Raw genomic sequence first — 20,079 nt, forward strand, 5'->3', positions numbered from 1 at the left:
AAGCCCACCCCACCCCAGCCCCGGCCGAACTAAAACCCATCGGAGATATCGCACATCCATCGCCACCGCCGCCGTCATGGCCGCCGCCGACGATGACGACAGCGATGTGATCCTCCTCGTCCACCAGCTCCCCGTCGACATGGACGGGCCCGACGAGGGCCGCCTCGCCCATCTCCTGCCCCCGCTCCACCGCGCCCCTCCCCCGCCCCCGCCTCCCCCCTTCCGCGCCCCTCCCCCACCCCAAGCCGTCGCCTCCGCCGAGCACCGCCTCTACTTCCGCGGCTGGCTCGGCGCCCCGCGCCATTGGGAGGTCTGGGTCGCCAAGCTCCGCCCGCTCCACGCCCCGCTCTGGCGCCGCCTCGGCATCCACGACGCCGTCCTCGCCTCCACCTACAGGATCAAGCCCGACGCCTCCCACGTCCTCCACCTCGCCTCCTTCTGGTCCCCCGCCACATCCACCTTCGCCTTCCCCTGGGGCGAGGCCACCCTCACCCTCCACGACGTCGCCGTCATCGCCGGATTGCCCGCCACCGGCTCCCCCGTCCCCGCGCCGCTACAGCCCGAATGGCGCCCCGACGAGGCCGCGCTCAACGGGGTGCGCCTCGGCTTCAACCGCAGCGCCTGCAAGAAGGCGCACCTCTCCGCCTGGATCAAGCACTTCCTCACCGATCACAACGACACCGTCCTCGAGCACGCCGCCTTCCTCGCCCTCTGGCTCACGCGCTTCGTGCTCCCGGGCCACCCGGAGTCCACCATGCGCCAGGCTGTCTTCCCCATCGCCGTCCGCCTCGCGCGCGGCGAGCGCGTCGCGCTCGCGCCCGCCGTGCTCGCCTCCCTCTACAGGGACCTGCGCGACATCAAGTCATTCCTCGTCGCCGCAGGTGCCGCCTCCACCACTGGCAATGCTGATATGCTATCTTCCTTATCCCTCTATTCGCCCCTCTACCTTCTTCATCTCTGGATATGGGAGCGCTTCCCTGCGCTCAGGCCTGGAAGGGAGAACCTGCTGGGGGATGGTGAGCCCATGGCCGCTCGCTGGCATGATCTGAGCAGAAAGGCCAACCCGACACTCATACGCGAGGTCCTCAATTCAAGGGACAACTTTCTATGGCAGCTTCCTTATGCCACTGCTCTCAAGAAGTACAGTGGCTGGGTTTGCAGCAGCGATCTCACTGGAAATGATCAACTGAGATTGCTGGCACACTGCTTGCGGCCTTGTGAGCTTGTGGGGATGGATTGCATTGAGCAGTACCTCCCACACCGCGTTGCAAGGCAGTTTGGACTGGACCAAGATGTGCCTATGGATGTTCGCCGTGCCAATCAGGATTGGGCGGTTGCTTGGCAGACCTATGAACTGGAGGGGAAGAATGTGAGTTTATTCATCCCTCAGTCTGAACCTGGGATCACGGCACGGTATGCGCAGTGGTGGAAGCAGCAAGTACAACCTTCTGATCTTCGTGCAGGGGCACCAAGCATTCCACTGGAGTCAAAGACTTCCAAACGCAGGGTGAAAAAGACGCCAGCTGCAATGGAAGCTGAGGCAGAGAAGGAGCGCAGGATGAAGAAGGCCCGTGTCTCACCTAGTGACAAAAAACGCAAGCTTGAAGAGTTGTATGATCCAAAGTTCTCAGGTTGGCTTGCAGCTGGACGAAGTGGGATAAGTGATGCTGCTGGCAGCAGCTACAAAAAGGGATCCTTGCCAAAATATGACATGGGATCAGATGAGGCGTTGCTGCCTAATGTTGGAGCTACCAATGATGATGTTGTGCTACTTCTGCCAAGGCTACAAACAGCAAGTCCTGCTGTAGTTGTGCCCAAGAAGGATGATATCATGAATCCGGTTATAGGTGATGGAGGAAACTCCATAGTAGATATTTCCCCAGAAATCTCCACTAATGAACTTGAAGGAGGTGCTACTGCAATGCAGAAGGAGGAAACACTTAATAATCCTGTAGTCAGGTCTCTTGATATCACAGATAAGCCAGAAGATGACACTGCGGTAATGAAGTCAGAGGAGGAAGCTATGGAAATTTCTGTAGCTAGGTCTCTTGATATCAAAGATAGGCCAGAAGAAGGAACCACTTTGGTAATGGAGTTGGAGAAGGAAGCTATGGAAACACATAATATTCCTGAAGACGATACTATAAAAGTTCCTCAATTAGGATATGAAAAGTTAAGAGATACAGCACCAGCACCGATAGAGGAAGATACCAAGGAAAAGCCCTGTGCAGATGACAAGGATCTAGCAGAGAAAGATGTAGATGAGTCCATGGAGGTTTACAAAGTAAAACAAGCCGAAGGGGAGGGATGCGACCTGTTGATGGAGAAATACGGTGATAATGTTGCTGATGCTCTTGGAGAGAGATGTGATTTATTAATTGAGAAAGATGGTGCTAATATTACTGATGCTCTTGGAGTAGAACAGGCGGCAGAAGGACAAGCCACGTCATTGACAAAGAAAAGTATACATGACCATGTTGAGGAAATTACTCTAGTTGAGGAGCTGGATGAACAAAGCGAGAGGGCTACAAGGATAAGAGCGGAGGACATCCCTGAAGAAATCACTCAGGCACATGAAAAGGAATCTGATAATAATGATATGATGAAAGATTCAAAGAACTCAACCGACAGTGAGATGCTTTGTAGTTCAGCTACTGTACAGTTTAAAGGAGGCATGATGGAGAAGCAATGCATTCAGAATGTTGAGCCGAATAATCAGAGGGAACTGTCATCTGAATCTGATGCAGCTGCTATGAAGGTTGAAGGAATTTATGACCACAGAACCATGGATATGGAGGTTGGTGGGTGTGCTTGTAAATTTCTGTATTTGTGTTAACTAATACTTAGTCTGACATTCTGACCATTCTTTTTGGCAGGAACTGGCTCTGACACAGAAACATGACCACAAAATCATAGGCGAGAACAAGGCAACAGCAATATTGGAAAGAAGCCATATGCTGGATAGTGGAGTGAAATCTGATTTGATCACTTTGGAGGTTGATGAAATTCACACTGCAGGAGGAATGCAAAACCAGGAAATTTTGGACTTGGACAAGGTGAGTGTGAATCACCTTATCTGAATCATGAGATTTGGTCACTCTTATCTGTTTTAACTATTAGTTGATCTGACCATGCTTTTTCTTTGTCAGCACAAAATGGTTCCAAAACAGAAACAGGACCGCATAATCATATGGGAGAACAAGGAGACAATGGTTTTGGAAGGCAGCCATATGCTAGATAGCAGAGTGAAATCGGATTCGGTCACTTTGGAGACTGATGAAACTCATGCTGGAGGAGGAATTCGACACCAGGAAATTTTGGGCTTGGATAAGGTGAGTGCGGTCACAGAATCCCTGATCATGATAGTTGGTCACATATTGACTATTGGCTAATCTAACTATGCATTTTATTTTATTTTATCATTCTTTTTTATGGGGGGAGGGGGTTGCAGGAAATGGCTCTGAAACAAAAACAGGACCACATAATCGCATGTGAGAACAAGGAGACAACAGAACTGCGAGGCATCCATATGCTAGATAGCAGAATGAAGTCCGATTTGGCCACTTTGGAGGTTGACAAAACTCCTCCTGCAGAAGGAAATGAAAACCAGGATATTTTGGATGTCAACAAGGTGCGTGTGCTTGCACAATCCCTACTGGATTACTTTGTTTGAATCATGATATTTTGTCTTTTGCAGCAACAAGGAACGAGTGGAACACAGGATCTTGGAACTGCAATCGGGAACAACAAAATGAATATGTCGGAGGATGAAGATATTCCTGTTTGCAGTGGATATCAAATTGGACCGACAATTGAGAGTAATAAAATGAATATGTCAGAAGATGCAGGTATTCCTGATTGCGGTGAATATCAAATTGATCCAACTGTTATCGAGGTTAATGAGGTCGAGTCTACCAAAAGACTACCGAACCAAGAACTTTTGGACAATAGAGAAGTGAGTCTACCTGGAAATTTTATCCATTTCTCTTATTTCATTTGTACCGTATTTGAATCCTGACATTTGGACTTTTTCAGCAACTAGCAATGGAGGAAGGACAACATTTAGAAACTACAATTGAAAACAACAAAATGAATTTGCCAAATGAAGCAGATGCTCTTGTTTGTGGTGAACACCAAATCGATTCAACTGGTACAGAAGTTCCTGAGGTCAAATCTTCCAGTGTTATACAGAACCAAGAACTTTTGGACAATAAAGAGGTGAGTCTACCTGCAAAATTAACTTTTTGTTTGGTTTGTGGAATCTTTCCTTTTTTTCGAGACTATGATTCATCGAATCTGATTATACTCTTTTGCAGGACCAGGTAACGGAGAAAAGAATGGAGTGTCACACCGCATATGAAAGTGGAATACCCTTAGAAGAAGCCTATAAATTTGGTGATGGAGTGGATACCTGTGTGGTTGCTGTGAATGTTAGTGATTCAACGCAGAACAAGGAAACTTTTTGTTTGGTTTGTGGAATCTTCCTTTTTTTTCGAGACTATGATTTGGCGGAATCTGATTATACTCTTTTGCAGGACCAGATAACGGAGAAAAGAATGGAGTGTGAAATTGCATATGAAAGTAGAATATCCTTGGAAGAAGCCTATACACTTGGTGGAGCGGATACCTGTGGGGTTGCTGTGAATGTTAGTGATTCAACGCAGAACAAAGAAACTTGCACCACTGAGGAGGCAAGTGCATTTTAGAATCTCCATCCAGTTAACTATTACTCAGTATGACAAACATGTTTTACATCTGCAGGCAATGGAGGACAAGCAACACCATGAAGTTGAACATGTGAATGAGGAGAGGATTTTGGAAGACACAACTATGATAGATAGTAGTGAATTGAAATCTGATGTAACTCATGTGGAGGTTGACATGGCTGGGTCAAAGGAGGGAACACTGAACCAGCATGCAACTGATGTGGAGGTTGGCATGGCTGGGTCAAAGGAGGGAACACTGAACCAGTATGCTTTAAGTGTGGAAACGGTGAGCATAGTTTGAGTCCTTAATGTAAGCTTTTCTTTTGACTGTAGTAGCTGATGAATCTCGATCGCAGGAAGCGGCAGTGCAAGAGAAGCAGGATCATGAAATGGCCGGTGAAGACAACAGAGATGTGGCTGATGTGAATGCACTTGAATGTAGGGTGAAACCTGATGGAGTTGTTAAATTGTCTCATGAGACTCTTCTTACAACACAATCTGTTTCTTCCGAGGACAAGGAGAATGCACCTTCCTTTGAGGAACATAATATAACAGAAGTTGCAGGCTTTGAATCAAATCAAACTACAGGGATGGAACCTGAAGGAGCTCTTCCACTAGAGCCTAAAAACATGGTAGAAGTGAAACAAGAAAATTTGGAGAGTGAAACCGAAAGATCCATTTTTAGGGAGAATGATGAAGTGACTTGCAAAGATCAGACCTCAGCATGCGTTTTGATTTCTCCTTCAAATGTCGATGACCAGTGTGACGATGATAATGGATGGGCTGAAGAACCGACAAAAAGCAATGACAAGTTAGCTTCTGATTCAATAAACACATCTTGCCGTGACCCTGTCAAATTTGGCAAGTCAAGTAATGAAGAGGTTAAGAAAGCACAGAATATCAGATCTATGTATCTAAAAGATATTAAAGAATCTCTGGGAAGAATTCGTGCTGAACCATTAAACAGAGTACAGGCCACCAATTTTTGTTATCCCTCAAGGCATGCAGTTCAGGAATCACATTCAGCTTGCAAGGAGATCAAAGTGCCTTTGCGTGACAGTGGAAGGGATTTCGGAAGAGATCGTGCACTAGAGTTGGTTGCTACAAGTCCAGCAGAAGAGAGTTCTCGATGGAGACAAGAACAGTATGCACTTCAAATTTTAGAAGATGTGCAAAACGCTCGAATTGCTGAGAAAACTAGGATGGAGATGGAGATCAGAATACTGAAAGCACAAATTGCTAGCATGGAGAGACAGGTGATGAACTTGGATCACTTCTCTGAGGTGAAGTCCAGATCAAAAAGGCACTAGCTATTTGCAGTTCCAACACATGCAAGTGCTTGTTTTGCATAGAGTATCCATGTAAAATTGTACAGCTTTAGTTTTGTAAAACAAGCACCAAAGCACGCAAGTTTTCTCTCCCATCATGTACCTATTTAAGGTCAGATTGCATTTTCGAATAACCCCTGATCCATGTATGATGCCTGCATTTTAACGTGCCCAATTTAATTTAGTGATGAGCTATATTATCAGTGAATTTCTGGTGCTAGCGTCAGGTGCTTCTCACTATTCTCGAAAGCTTGCTCACCTACAAGGCTAATATATTATTCCCTCCACAAACTACAAGTCGTAATGACTTTTGTAGATTCATAATATTTCATATATAGGCGTATAACTAAAATTATGCATATAGAAAAGATAAAATGACCTATAAATATAATTTATGATAGATGGAATAATGAATTAACTTGTAGGTGTATTCTAACATGAATATGAGCTATGCCTGACCCCCTCGCTATTGTCGCACAGCCTTTAGCGTAGGTAGGGATTTTTTTTTTTTTTTTGGCATCAGGGCACTTCACGCAGGCACGCATGAGTCATTACGGATGGCACGTTTTCCAAGTAGTGGATTAAGTGTGCGTGCTCGAAAAAATCATGAAAAGAGTATTATCTGTCATAGAATAGTCAAATGTAGATTTACCAAGTCCATTGGCTGCCGCGGGGAGTGGAAGGACAGCACTATATATTTATCTGCTAACGAAGACAAACAACCCAATGCATCAGCCAACTACTCTTCAAGGGCTATATATGCAAATAAAGACAAGTCTATGAATCAGCTAACCACTCCTCGCTTTTTCTCCCTTGACCGTTACATACATGCTATGCTTTCCTCCCCCCGGCACACTGACACTGGATCAACCCAGAGTAGCCTTGCAGCAGATTTTTTAGCTAACTACTCTTAGGGCCCGTTTGGATGAACAGAGATTTTGAGAATCCAAACGAGGCCTTAGTCCGTGGGATGATGTACTGGTGGAGGACGACGCCTCAGGTCGGAAGAAAATTCAGTGGGACCGTCCCCAAAGTTACTTCCGTGCGGACCTAACGGATCGTGATGATGTGCAGTTTCCTAGCTTATCGCGCCCTCGCGTCGTCGGCTTGGCTCCAACTCTAAGCGATCTCGGTTTGCATGCTTCGCCAGCCTCCGCGTGCAGCGTGCGCCGTGCCGACGAGTGGTCCTGGACTGGAAGCCCGCAGCAGCGCCACCGATGTGGTCTCCGTCGTCCTCAACCACCGCCGCAGCTGTCCGCTGGTGGCTCCCATCGTCCGCCGACCGCCGTCGCAGCTCCGCACGCGTCCCCCGTGTCCAATACTCCCATATCCGCCGCCGCAACTCGTCCGCTGGTGCCCCCTCGTCCGCCGCGCCACCTCCACCGTCTGCACGGGTGCCGCCAACATGCTGCTCATGGTTCCAACACGGTCTCTCAGGCTCTCAATTGTTGCAGTGCTTACAAGGCGTTGCGTAAGGCGTCTCATCTGTTCACCAGTGTCAACGATGCCTGACTCCCCTGCCTGAAGAAGCTGCACCTTGAGCTCGTGAGGTTCAATGATCCATTCAAGGCGGTGATGGAGAAGCTTGGGTTAAGACTTGAGTTTCTCTCGGTTCACACTTGGTTCTTTGACTTCTTTCGAGGTAATGTTTGATACTCTGAAGGTTCTGCCCATTACTGATTGCAAATATGATTAAACAATTATTCAGAGTTTGATGATGCATTAGAAACTGAATGACTGAATCATGCAGCCAACGTTCCTACTTTGGAGCTGGATTCATGACACATTTTGTACCATTTTAGAGCTGATTGCTCTTCCTGACAATGTACTAACTATTATATACTAGTAATCTTTTTATATGAAATACATGTGGATGTTTTGACATATTCATGTGAAGAAGAATGGCAGGTTTCGTTCACAAGAAAAATTCTAAAATTCTGAAAAAAAAATGACAGGTTTTACATCCTCTTTTGCTGCCTTTACGGTGTGGCCTGACACCCATCAACCTCAAACCAAGACAATTACAGTGACATTCAAAATGAAAGCCTATAATAGACAGTAGTAACAGGTGCCAGTTTGTTGAGTGATGTTACTTACAAGAAGATAAGCATTTCATATTGAATAGGATCACAATCACCGAAGCAAGAACCTATCTCGACCAGAGTGTGTCAGAGCTGCTCATCTCTCGGCACACTGGCCATTGTTCTCTGATTTTTATCAGGGCAGCTCCTGCAACCAAATTAGATAATATACATCCATCACGGGGGGTCAGATCCAAACAACGACGTATACATGATTTGTTTATGGTCAAGGGAAGAAATCAGTTTGAAGCAAATCAGGAACACAAAGAATAATTGAACCTTAAGCGGAAGAGAGGGACGACAACAGACTCGATTACGCCTGCGGTTGAGGGACATGGCGGCGCAGAACGAGGCAACTTCGCCGGCTACGGACGACGTCGACACTGAGCGGATTAGGGTGCGTATCTAGGAGCCGAGCTGCGGTGTCCATTTGACCATTTCGCCTGGGAGCCGAGCCGCATGACGTTGCGCTGTTGGAGAGAGCCGAGCCGAGCCTTTCTCAGGCCGAGAATTGCACGCTCGAGGAGGCGTCGTTGGATCGCGTTCAGGTCTCCACGCGGAAGGCATCTGGGATGGATCCTCACCGTGAGGTGTTTGGGTACCGTCCCCACCTATTTTTTTTCCCCCTCAGGTCAGCTTCAAAACTTATCCGAGCACCCCAGTCCATTACATTTCTTTATAGAACAGTATTTCTATGCAGTATCTGTAATTGAGTCACCAACACATTAACGCGTGATAAATAAATGATGGATACGTATGCCGGATGCACACCGCATATACTGTTTCTGTACAAAGATAGCACAAGTGTCATTTGTGATCATGCATTCGAGCTACATGGTGTACAGTACAAACCGTACAGGCGCTTTGTCATGGGCGTGGAACTTTAATATTTAAATATATAGTTATCTTTGCTACCGTAAAGCAATCAGTCAAGATGGCCGAGTTGGTCTAAGGCGCCAGTTTCAGGTACTGGTCCGAAAGGGCATGGGTTCGAATCCCATTCTTGACATGACTCGTTTTTTTTTGTTAGGATCTGGCGATTCAGAGTTAGATACATGATATCTCACCTGAATCGTACTTTAGGTATTTGTGGTTTCAGGTTTTGTGCTCCACGCCTCCTCCCCCGCTGGCATCGTGGGCAGCAACGGTGGACTGGCTTAGCAGACGACTACTGACTACTAGGCGAGTCAGCTGTGGCGCACAGGTCGCACGCGTCTTTGGAGGAGACGAAAATTCACGAAGGGTCCGAGCTGTCCCTGGCTCCTGCTGTGTGCGATCATGCTTCATGCGAGGCGTGCTTTGCTAGCTCGGCAGGTGACCTTGCTATCTTATCTACTATACGTCTATACATCCTCGCGGTTCCGTTGCTGCGTCTATTCAGACGTGTTAGGATCGCGCGAAACGTTGCCGTGCCACTGATAAGCGGGCTTCGTCGAGTCGGCGATCGCACGTCGCGTCCCCCAAATGTAGCTCGGAGGGAGCACGCGACACTTGCAGGTCGCAACGCCATGTCGCTGTACGGGCTTTTATTGTGCGAGTCAGTCAACAATGCGGACGTTCTAGACAAGTGGACTGCGGACCTTTTGCAAGAGAATCTAGCTAGACATCTTAGGGGGTGTTTGATACGAAATGCTAAATTTAAATAGAGTCATATCGGATATTCGGATGCTAATTAGGAGGGCTAAATATGAGCTAATTATAAAACTAATTGCACAGATGGAGTCTAAATTAGACTCCATCTGTGCAATTAGTTAGACTCCATCTGTGCAATTAGTTTTATAATTAGCTAAAGTTGAATACTTCTAATTAGTATCAAACATCCGATGTGATAGGTACTAAAGTTTAGCAAGAGTTATCCAAACACCCCCTTACTCAATAGTTCAAACAAGCCCAGAGGCTCAGTTCCGGGGATGTTAAGCTGATCCTTTTGCATTACGGCCTTAATAACAAGTACGAGAAGGGCTTAACGTGGAGCCTTTTTTCTATCGGCGGAGCACTACCGCATGATCTTGATCAGACCATCCTCGCTCTGTCTTCTTCCGAGCAAAGTTATGTTCTGTTTCAATCTCGCGTCATGTTTTGCAAGAGGCATCGCCTGAGATCTGAAATCTTGGATGTGTGCACCTAATCAGTAGGCTGACCCTGACATTTCTCCGGTAGGTGCTAAGGTCATAACTGCCGGAGCGACGGAGCATAGCCTCGTGTTAATGCATGAGCACCAATTTTGCTGCTGTCATGTAGCCGTCACTCGGTCAGCTGCCACTTGGATGCCTTCGTTCACGCACGTGTATGTTCTTCATACAGTTGCGTGTAGAGCTGCCGAGTGATACTAGTGAAAATCAGCTGACGTGTATGCACAAGATTCGTGAAGGCAGGAAAAATCTGCTCACCTAATTAATAGCTACTATGACCATATTAAACCTCAGCTCCCTGGGTAAGATGAAGAGTGCCAATTGTGTAGATGACGCAGGAACGTAACTGTTTGATGAGGGAGCAACTCTGATCTTTGATTACAACCAGTAAAATTTGCCAAACCATTTACAGATTAAAGTAAAATGAAAAGAAAAATACATTATTTTGTGTAAGAAAAACTAAAACTGTATTCTACTATGAGTAGATTCTTTACGTGACTAGGTACATGTATAAGTACAACTCAATCAAATTGGTGAGCGGAGATTTGACCAGAGCTCCGTGGCGTCTCTCTCTGCAGCTAGTGTGGTTAGTGGAGCAGGAACCCGAGCACCTCCTTGATCCGGCCCTGCCACGCCGCCTTCCCGGGCGCCGCCGGCTTGGCGGCGTTGACGATGCCGTCGTTGCCGGCGAGCACCCTATACTTGTCCTTGCGCGTGAGGCTGGTGCACTCGAACCCCAGCGTGGCGGCGAGTATCCGCTGCACGTAGTTGGCCACGTCCACGGGGCTCTTCCCCGCCGCGCACGTCGCCTCCGCCGGGAGCTGGTTCAGGAACGTCACCTCGTACACGGGCCTCGGGTTCATGAAGAAGAAGATGGGGTCCATGGCCTTCCACCCGCGCGCCGTCGTCGGGTGGAAGAGCCCCACCCGGTAGTTCATCGCCACGGGCACGATCCGGTCGCTGAGCTCCGCGAACAGCGCCGAGAAGCGGAGCAGGAAGGGCTCCCGGCACGTGGTGCCCTCGGGGCACACGGCCACGTCGCCCCGGGCCAGCTCGGCGCGCATCCGCGCCGCGTCCACGTCCCGGTCGCGGGTCAGCCGCACAGTCGGGATCGGGGACAGGACCTCCGAGAGCCGGGAGATGGAGTAGGTCACGGCGGCCACGCGGCGCCCGAGCACGGTGGCAAGGACCACGGGGTCCATGAGCGTGCGGTGCGTGCACACGAAGAGCACGCCCGACGGCGAGCCGCCACCGTCGTCGTCGCGGGCGGCGCGGACGGGGGCAGGCGCGCGGCCGTGCGTGATGATGGCGCCGCCGAAGATGGGCGCGATGTGGGGGATGGTCCAGATGGGCACCATGAGGCCGACGGCGATGCGAACGAAGGCGACCAGCGCGCCGAGGGGCAGCCAGAGGAGGATGACGAGGGACATGAACGGCGTGGGACGGCACACTAGGCGGCCGTCGTGGAAGATGACCGGCCGGAACGGCGGGGCGTCCGTCGTCGCGGCGCCCCCAGCGGCGAACGGCGGCTTGAGCTGCTCCTGCAACGCAACACGTGCACGTACTCATCATCAGATAAAAGTTCAACGCTTAAGCTGTAGGAAACCATAAAATTGTTTACATCATTGTCAATTTTTTTCGTTTGGCAAAAATTCTCCTGCAAGTTGCATGCTGAATTAATGTGCCATGACTCTTGCGGCTAGTTTCTCGCATGAACAAATGGTACAAAATGATTAAGGTGCTGTGCTCATGTGCAGTTGTTATGGTTCACATTTGTCCATATCTTATACGCCGGAGATTTTTTTTTCCAGCCATGGCCAAGAAGGTCTACTATTAGACGCATAGGTGGTGCGAAATATGCTGCCGCTACAGTACAGTGCCTGGTTTGAATTTCTGTGCTGTATGTACTATTATTATACGTCTTGCCCGAAGAAAAAAAAAGGAAAAGCTATATCATGCCCGAGTTATTAATTTTTGGGCTCTCCACACTCGATTTTTATTCTACTATCGCTTGCCAGTCCAAGGCCATGTGAAGCTCCTTCGCCTCCGGTGAGCTCTCCGGCAAGGTTACTGGTCAGGGTTGGGGTGGTTAGGGTTCGGGTTGGGGTGGTTAGGGTTCGGGTTGGGGTTGGGATTGGGTTTTCCAAAGTCTGCAGGACCTAGAGGGAAGGTCGGGGGCGGTGAGGCCGCCGGCCCGGGCGGTGGAGGAGGCCGGTTGGGCCAGGTAGGGGCGAGGGTGATAGTGACGACGGCGGCGGCGCGAGGCGGGTGCGGGAGGGGCCGAGAGGTGGCTGCCGCGGGCGGGCTAGGGTCTCGCCGGAGCTCCGGCGAGACCCTAGCCCGCCGCGGCAGGGTAGCGGCACATGGGGCGGCGGCGGGGCAGGTTAGTTGCTGGACGTTGAATGCGTTGGTAGGCTGCTGGAGGTTGAAGACACTGCTTGACTGCTGGAGGTTGAAGATGACTGGTGGCCGTTCGATGACCATAGGACGCACGGAAAATCGAGTGTCACGGGCTGGAGAAATGCTCGAGTGCCGTGTAGACACTAAAAAAACAAGAACTCGTTGAAAAAAAAAAGGAAATATTTTTGCGACGTAAAACCTTGGACAGTGACCGGTTTCGCACCTTGCAGAATGGCAAGAAGGAGCGCGCCATCTCTGACCGGCCGATGCCGAGGTCCGGCCGGTTGCCGCCGGCGAACAGCGTGCGGACGCGGCCCGCGACGGCCTCGTCGCCGCCGCCCCTGAGGAGCCCCGTGCACCGCCTGAGGCGGCTGTACTCGAGCTCGCAGCCCACCACCTCGTGCGCGCCGAGGTGCTCCTTGGCGAACCGCTCCACCATGACGCGGGGCAACCGCGTGGCGACGACGACGCGCCTGCCCTCGCAGGACCCGAAGGCCGCCCACGCGGCGGGGTCGACGTCGTCGGCCATGAACTTGGGCAGCACGCCGCGGGACACGGCCTCCACCTCGGCCCGCGGCACCCCGGCGGTGGCCACGAGCGCCGCGGCGCGCAGCGCCAGGCCGCCCCGGCCGGCCAGCTCCAGCAGCCGCAGCAGGGGCCACAGCGCCAGCAGCGCCGCGAACCGCGGCAGGCCGGACGCCTCGAACGCCACGAGCATGAAGTAGGGGAAGGTGTCCGCGCACCGGAGCAGCCCGCCCTCCAGCTCCGCCACCACGGACCGCCGGGCGCGCGGCGACGCCGGCATCATCACCATCGGCACGGCCGGTGGTGGTCTTGATCGAGACGTGAGGGGCTGATCACTGATGGATGGACGATGAGCCGAAGGGAGGGAGCGAGTGAGAAACGAGCGAAGACGTGCGCGCGAGGATATAGGGAGGCTGAGAGGCGGTGGGCAGCGTTTGGCTTGACCTCGAGCGCCAAGCGTAGCGCACGCGCACGGCGCGCGGTGCGGGTAAGCGGCCGTCAACCACCTCGCACCTGCGGAGGCGGAGCGGTAGGTTTAGGAGGGAGGGCCGCGCCGCGCCTGTACGCTCTCACAGCAGGCAGAGTAGTGGCGCGCAAACTTGGCGGGGGCGGGAGAAGAGAACGATCGATCGGGGTGATCACCTACCTCGAACCAAACCGGGTCGGATACTATATATAACAACTGGCCAAATGGTGTGCCTAGCTAGCCGTGTGAAATGATGGGGATGGCTGGGTGGCCGCGGAACAGCCTGCGTGGGCGGAGGCAAAGGCTGTTGCGTGACGGACCGCGTCGCGCTAGGCAGCGGCGAGGTCGACGGGATTTAAAGGCGATGGGCACTAACGGTGCTCGCTGGAACGTTCTCGCCAGGCAGGCTCTCTCACCGAACCGTCGCCGGGCGCGCGGCAGGCAGATGCACACCACCTGCGGCGGCAGCCTTTGCGTTGCCGCGCGTTGCGCGGCTGGGTCTCGGCTGGGCGCGGGGTCGTAGGGGCAGCACGTTCTGGTGATGGCTCTAGGCCTCTAGCTTGATTTAAACGCGACTTTTTCAACGGTTTCTCGCTTTCTCCTCGGGGGCTCAAGACCGCGTTTGCTTCAGGGCTAAGCTGGGGGACATTCATTGGTGGTTTAGACCTTATCGGAGCCGTATTCAATCCCTTTAGGGTTTTATGGCAAAAAATCTGGCAACGTTGTGGCGCCCATTGGGAAGTCCCTATGATTTTTTTCCGCGACTTTTTATATTTGGAAGGTTATGAACTTCGTCAACCCATACTCCCGCACGGGCTAAAATTTTTAAAAGCTATTGTATTTTAAAATTATTTAAAAATTAATCTCCTAACTACTCTTTCTTTTTTTTAATACTTCAACATAATACTTATATAGATGTGTACTTATATTTATCCAGTTATGATTGATTTTTAATTAGTAATTACTCTATACACTTTTTCATCTACGTTCACATTTCTTTTATTTTGTATCGCACCTCCATACATTGTGTTTAGCATAAAAATCAATATTTTTCATCACTTCCTCACGTACATTATAAATGGTTTATATGGTTACACTCATCATGTCTATATATCTTAACCTAGTATTTTTGTATTAACAATAACATAAATAGGTAATGTAGAATCATATATTAGTTTAGTATTGGACATTTCTGTATGAATTATGATGCATATGAAGATAATTATATTAAGATTTAAGTGTTTACTTTAGGTTATTTTTAACAACGACACACGTGGGTAACTTAGATACAACTTTAGAGTGACATTTTAAGTTATGCTTTATGATGATATGCATGAGCAAATTGGATGAAAATTATGGGGTTACTTTAGATTAATTTTTATAATGATAGAGCTCGGTAATTTACATATAGATTTAGGGTTTATTTTAAAATATTTTCATAATGATAGTGGTGGGTAACTTATTTAGAAAATACAATAGACCAATGACTATGATTATTAGAGTTTACAGGATTGATGTTTGATATTTCTAATTTTTGTGAGAATTTTTAGGATTTGTCTTTTTTTCCCTACCGTGTCTCGTGAGAACTAATGCGGAGTCTTCAATAGACAAAAAATGATGTCACTTTGCTACAAAACTATTACCTTGAGCTACCTCTCATTTGTTAAATATTCAAACACAATACTATATAGATATATACTTATTATCTTCATCCGATTGTGATAGATTTTAGTTAGTAATTACTCTATAATGTTTGTCTACATTTGTAATCTTTAATTTTTCACTTTGCATCACAAGTATGCGCTTGAATTTGTTTAATGGATCCTAAGTTTGAGCTATAATTTTAACATGAAAATCTATATTATATATCTTTTATAAATGGTAACATAACATCATGCGTATATACCTTAATTATTACATCATATACAAATAGTGTAAGAAATAGACTATTTAGAATCATATATTGGTGTATATTTTTAATTAAGGTGACTTGGATTCAAATTTAGGGTTACCTCATTTTATTTTTAATAATGGCATGGGTGAGTAATATAGATGCAAATTTAAGGGTTACTTTAATTTTTTTAAGTATTGGTGGTGGAAAATTTAATTGCAAATTTATGGGTTATTTTAAATTATTTTTATAATGAAAAAAGTGGGTAATTTAGATGAATATTAGGGGGTTACTTTAGTTTATTTTATATAATGGTAGAGGTGGATAATTTAGATATAGATTTAGGGGTTACTTTAGGTTATTTTTATACTAGCATATGTGGATAATTTTTTAGAAAACATAATAGACCCAATGGTTATGATGATTTGAGTGTACTGATCGACGGCCAGATATTTTGCTTTTTTTTTCTGAGAATTTCTATGAGATCCCTTCACCTGGGAGCTTCAGAAGAAGCTCCAGTAAGACTCGTAACTTTTAACAACATTTTCAGACGGAGAGGACCTGACCGGATCGTACCGGTTTGCACTGTGCGTACTGCAGCGAACACACTGTACTAAAGTCTACAGACCAGGTCATCGCACACGCACGCGCGGCGCACATCACAGAAAAGTATGCCAGCTTGCGAAGGCTTCGTCCACGGAGAGCCCGGCGGGCGGCGGACGAGTAGGGCGAACGCGCCGCCGGCCAGCCGCCTCCCTCGTGCGCCCATGCCGGCGATGCAGTGGGTCGCGGCAACAGTTTGATGGGTTCCCACGCGCCCTCTGGGGGTTGACCATCCGCCATGGGCATGGGAACGCCGGCCTCTACAAGGGATATGGAACAGGAGCCGGCCATCGGGGCGCGGCGGACGCAAATAGTAGTCAACACGACAGCGAACGTGACGAGGGACAGGGTCGTATGGTCTCTCATAGGTGCTGCAGCTGTGCGTGTCGACGACTTGGCTTTTATGAGCCTACATGACCTGTCAGTTCGGGCATATATGCAATGCAACGGGTCCGCGACATGAGAGGACTGAACAGAAGAATCGTGAGAGGACTGAACAGAAGAATCGGCCAACACGATAATGTTGATAACACTGTAGGCATGAATCCTCCCTGTCAAATACTCAGATGAAGCGAACCTACGGCACCATTCCAATAATACCGCGCAGCCGCCTCAACTGCATGAAATTGAAACAGGGCATGCGATCTCAGATTCTCTGCACTCTGCTGTACAGTTTCATGGACCATGGGTGCATGGTGCCATGACGTTGACTGTTGAGTGACATCCATCCATCCCAACTTCTTGTTTTTTTTTTTGAAAAGTTCTATCCCAACTTCTTGTTCAGTTGTTCTCATGTAGGAGTAGAGAGATTAAACCAGTACCGGAATCGACGACACTGATCGAAACGGATCGGAATCGCTTAGCCGGCATATCTGAATTACACTACCACCCGTAATTTTCAGTAAGTTCAGCTGTCAACATGTCAGGGCCGCTCTTAATGCTTCTGTCGCAGTTTCCGCGGAGTCCTGGACGCAACCGCTGGAGATGACGCGGCTGTCCACATCGGCCGCGACGTGGACCGCGGGAACGGGGACGGAGCTGCTGCCTTCCACAGTTCCCAGTTCCCACCTCGGTAACAAGGGACGGATCTAGGGCTCGGGCTGCAGCTCAGGACGAGTTCATGTAGTCCAACATATATGATGTTTAACTAAAAAATTATAATCTTAATTACAGAAAAGGAAGTCTATGCAGCTCAGCTCGAGGCGCAGCCCCATCCGCCACTGTCGGTAATAATTTTCTGATAATTGAGATAGTAAGAATGAGAAACCGCATCAAAACTGTAGCGGTGACTTGGCCACTTGGGTCATTACACCAGGAAGTTTCTCGGTTGGAAATCATAAATTGATCCCCGATTAGTTACTGCCGGTTGCTTTCGGTTACGACGTTCCGATGGAGGCTGAGTGCCACGTAACGCTTGGTGTCTGATGGACAGAGATGAAGGCACTCCTAAATCATTTGCTTCTCCAAATAAACTCTTACTCTCAGTTTTTTTACAAGGTACGGTATAACTCGATATAGTCTTTTCAAAGTACACTTTGACCATTCATTTATCTTATACTGGTTATAAATTTATAATCATTGTAAAGTATATTTGATTACAAATCTAACCATATAAAATTTACATTATAAACATAAAAAATTGATAATTAGATTATTGATCGGTAAAGTTTTAATTTTGATATGCGTGCGCGTTTAAAAGTGGAGGGAGTATATACATGATCTTCCAAAGTCACCGGAGGCAGTGAGCGTCTGATGAATCAAGCAGACAAGTACAGTGACATTTTTAAAGAAACTAATTCGCATGTGTTCGGCAATTGTTTTTTAAAAGCAGAAATTCGCACGTGTTCGGTAATTGTTTTTTAAAAGCAGATATTAACTACAATACAATTGTCAAATCAACAAGGGGCTGCTAGGGGTCGAGTTAATTCAGGTTGGACTCAGAACTAACAGGTACGAGCATGATCTTAATACTACTTCTGTCAAGCTAATCAGTATATGTAAGCCATTCGAGGTGAAAGGATTGCTTCTTCGTTGACGAGGTAATATGAAGAAGGATCAGTCTCTATTGTGAAGTTATGAAGCTGATAATCCTTGTGTTTTGACCAGCTTGCGGAGCAAAAATCGAACACAACTAGTGCCGGAAGAAAGGCTTAAATCTCGTTAGCTCGCTTGTCTTCTTGTTACTCACTGTTGCTTGTGCTATTCGGGGTTTGCTTGACGCGCTTCGTGACTGCCGCCACGCCACCCTCCTCTGTCAGTCTGTTAACGAGCCAAGCCAAGCTGAACTTCCATCTCATTCCCTTAACAAGCCTGAGCCAAGCTATTTCAGTTATGATCCGGTCCTAAATATACTATTTCTTGCACGTCTTCTTCCATCTCATTTCCTTAACAAGCCTGAGCCAAAATTTGGTTCCCTTTGCTTATTTTTAGCACGTGTCACATCGAATGTTTAGATACTAATTAGGAGTATTAAATGTAGACTATTTACAAAACCCATTACATAAGTGGAGGCTAAACGGCGAGACGAATCTACCTAATTAATTCATCATTAGCAAATATTTACTGTAGCAACACATTGTCAAATCATGGACTAATTAGGCTTAATTAGGTAGATTCGTCTCGCCGTTTAGCCTCCACTTATGTAATGGGTTTTGTAAATAGTCTACGTTTAATACTCCTAATTAGTATCTAAACATTCGATGTGACGGGTGCTAAAAATAAGTCACGGGAACCAAACGGCCCCTTGATGAGCATGCTTTGTTCTTTATAAAAGAGAATCCAAACACCCTGCTGCTTGGCAACATTAAGCTGTTGGGCCACATTCACAACATAAAGCCCACTTGCCCCTTCATCTCATACGCCAATCGTTTTCCTGGTAGGAGACTCGTTAATGGGTCATTCTTCCTTATCAATGTTGTAAAGCGGACTATGATATTTAGCGAAGAGCTCTTCTCAACCACTATAGCTCGCTATTTAGTACAACGATATTGTAGCGGCAATTACCAAAAACCGCTATAGCGCCGCTATAGCTCCGCTATAGCCTGCTATTTTAAACATTGTTCCTGATACGCAAATAGCACGAACAAAAATTTTGTGTGGGTTTTGTGGGCCACGTGCTCTCTCAAACGGGAAATCCTATCCATCTTCTGGAAGGAAGGAAGCCCTCTAACCTTCTAATGTTTGAGATTCGTGCAATCATTGTGGGCCGCACGATCTCGTTCCTCCTCCCGTCACCTCCCCTCGTCTACCTCTCTCGTCGCTTGTCGCGTCGCCACCGGGGTGAGGTCGGGGAAGGGGGAAGCTGGGCGGAGGGGTGGGAGGTAGGCTAGAGCGAACCGGCGGCGAGGTCGCCGCTGGCCGCGGGTGGTGGTCGAGGTCGGCGAGCTTAGGTTAGGGTTCGGGGTTTCTTGGGGCTCCAATGTCCGGCCGACCTAGAAAAGGGAGGGTGTCGGGGGTGCCGAAGGACCGGCAGTTCGGCTGGCGATGGAGGCAAGGCGGCGCGGTAGTGTCGCCGGCCGGCCAGGGTCGGATGGCTAGTGGGCCGGTGATCGGTGGCGGGGCGGCGAGAAGGGTTCGAGTTAGGGAGGGCGGCGATGGACAGTGGGCGGCCGGTGCGGCGACCGCTGGCCGGGGTAGAGGACGAAGGGGCAGGGGTAGGGGGCGCTGGGAAGGAGGAAGATGAAGAAATGGGCTCTATTGGGCTTTAAAGGTAATTTGCTTATCCACTTTCCGGTAGTAAAGAATGAAACCACTTTATTAGTTGTGTTCATTGATATTGTTGTAGTTGTGATGATCTTTATAAAAGATTTTGAGTCATACGTATCACTACATTATATTAGGTTGTGAGTTCAGTGTCCTGTTTCGTTGCAAGTGGCTTAGCGCCGTTGTAAATTTTTTTTACCTATTAATAATATAAAGCTATCTATTTTTTTTATAAAAAGAGAGTA

General features: G+C 48.3%; 2 protein-coding genes and 1 non-coding gene across 9 annotated transcripts; 2 read left to right on the top strand and 1 right to left on the bottom strand.

Moving 5' to 3' along the window:
• On the top strand, positions 1–6,242 carry LOC117848057 (uncharacterized). Of its 7 annotated transcripts, none has more exons than XM_034729364.2 (10): positions 1–2,797; positions 2,877–3,056; positions 3,150–3,332; positions 3,452–3,631; positions 3,698–3,955; positions 4,036–4,218; positions 4,323–4,469; positions 4,536–4,691; positions 4,762–4,992; positions 5,063–6,242. In XM_034729364.2, exons 1-10 carry the CDS (start codon positions 77–79, stop codon positions 6,014–6,016), a joined length of 5,193 nt encoding a protein of 1,730 aa, XP_034585255.1. In that variant the 5' UTR covers positions 1–76; the 3' UTR covers positions 6,017–6,242. The 7 variants fall into 7 exon arrangements, with proteins under 7 accessions (XP_034585255.1, XP_034585259.1, XP_034585253.1 ...); XM_034729368.2 differs by having other exon boundaries at positions 4,323–4,430; positions 4,542–4,691; XM_034729362.2 differs by having other exon boundaries at positions 2–2,797; positions 4,317–4,469.
• A 2,801-nt stretch (positions 6,243–9,043) lies between these two features.
• Positions 9,044–9,124, top strand: TRNAL-CAG (transfer RNA leucine (anticodon CAG)). The gene has a single exon. It is a non-coding gene; the product is annotated as a tRNA-Leu (tRNA).
• A 1,453-nt stretch (positions 9,125–10,577) lies between these two features.
• LOC117846837 (glycerol-3-phosphate acyltransferase 5) lies at positions 10,578–13,958 on the bottom strand. The gene is made up of 2 exons (XM_034727934.2): positions 12,871–13,958; positions 10,578–11,788 (listed from the first exon to the last, which is right to left on the bottom strand). The coding sequence occupies exons 1-2, from the start codon at positions 13,459–13,461 to the stop codon at positions 10,835–10,837; spliced, it is 1,545 nt and encodes a 514-aa protein (XP_034583825.1). The 5' UTR covers positions 13,462–13,958; the 3' UTR covers positions 10,578–10,834.
• Between the last annotated feature and the right edge of the window lie 6,121 nt (positions 13,959–20,079).

The sequence above is a fragment of the Setaria viridis genome, chromosome 3, assembly GCF_005286985.2.
Source record: "Setaria viridis chromosome 3, Setaria_viridis_v4.0, whole genome shotgun sequence".
Taxonomy (NCBI): domain Eukaryota; kingdom Viridiplantae; phylum Streptophyta; class Magnoliopsida; order Poales; family Poaceae; genus Setaria; species Setaria viridis.

Bases quoted from the DNA above. Each gene is read 5' to 3' on its own strand.
- LOC117848057 (XM_034729362.2), top strand. From the start codon at position 77: ATGGCCGCCGCCGACGATGACGACAGCGATGTGATCCTCCTCGTCCAC. The intron at 2,798-2,876 runs GTTGGTGGGTGT...TCTTTTTGGCAG, and splicing joins ACAGAACCATGGATATGGAG to GAACTGGCTCTGACACAGAA. The intron at 4,219-4,316 runs GTGAGTCTACCT...ACTCTTTTGCAG, and splicing joins AACTTTTGGACAATAAAGAG to GACCAGGTAACGGAGAAAAG.
- LOC117846837 (XM_034727934.2), bottom strand. From the start codon at position 13,461: ATGGTGATGATGCCGGCGTCGCCGCGCGCCCGGCGGTCCGTGGTGGCG. The intron at 11,789-12,870 runs GTGCGAAACCGG...GTTGCGTTGCAG, and splicing joins CCTTCTTGCCATTCTGCAAG to GAGCAGCTCAAGCCGCCGTT.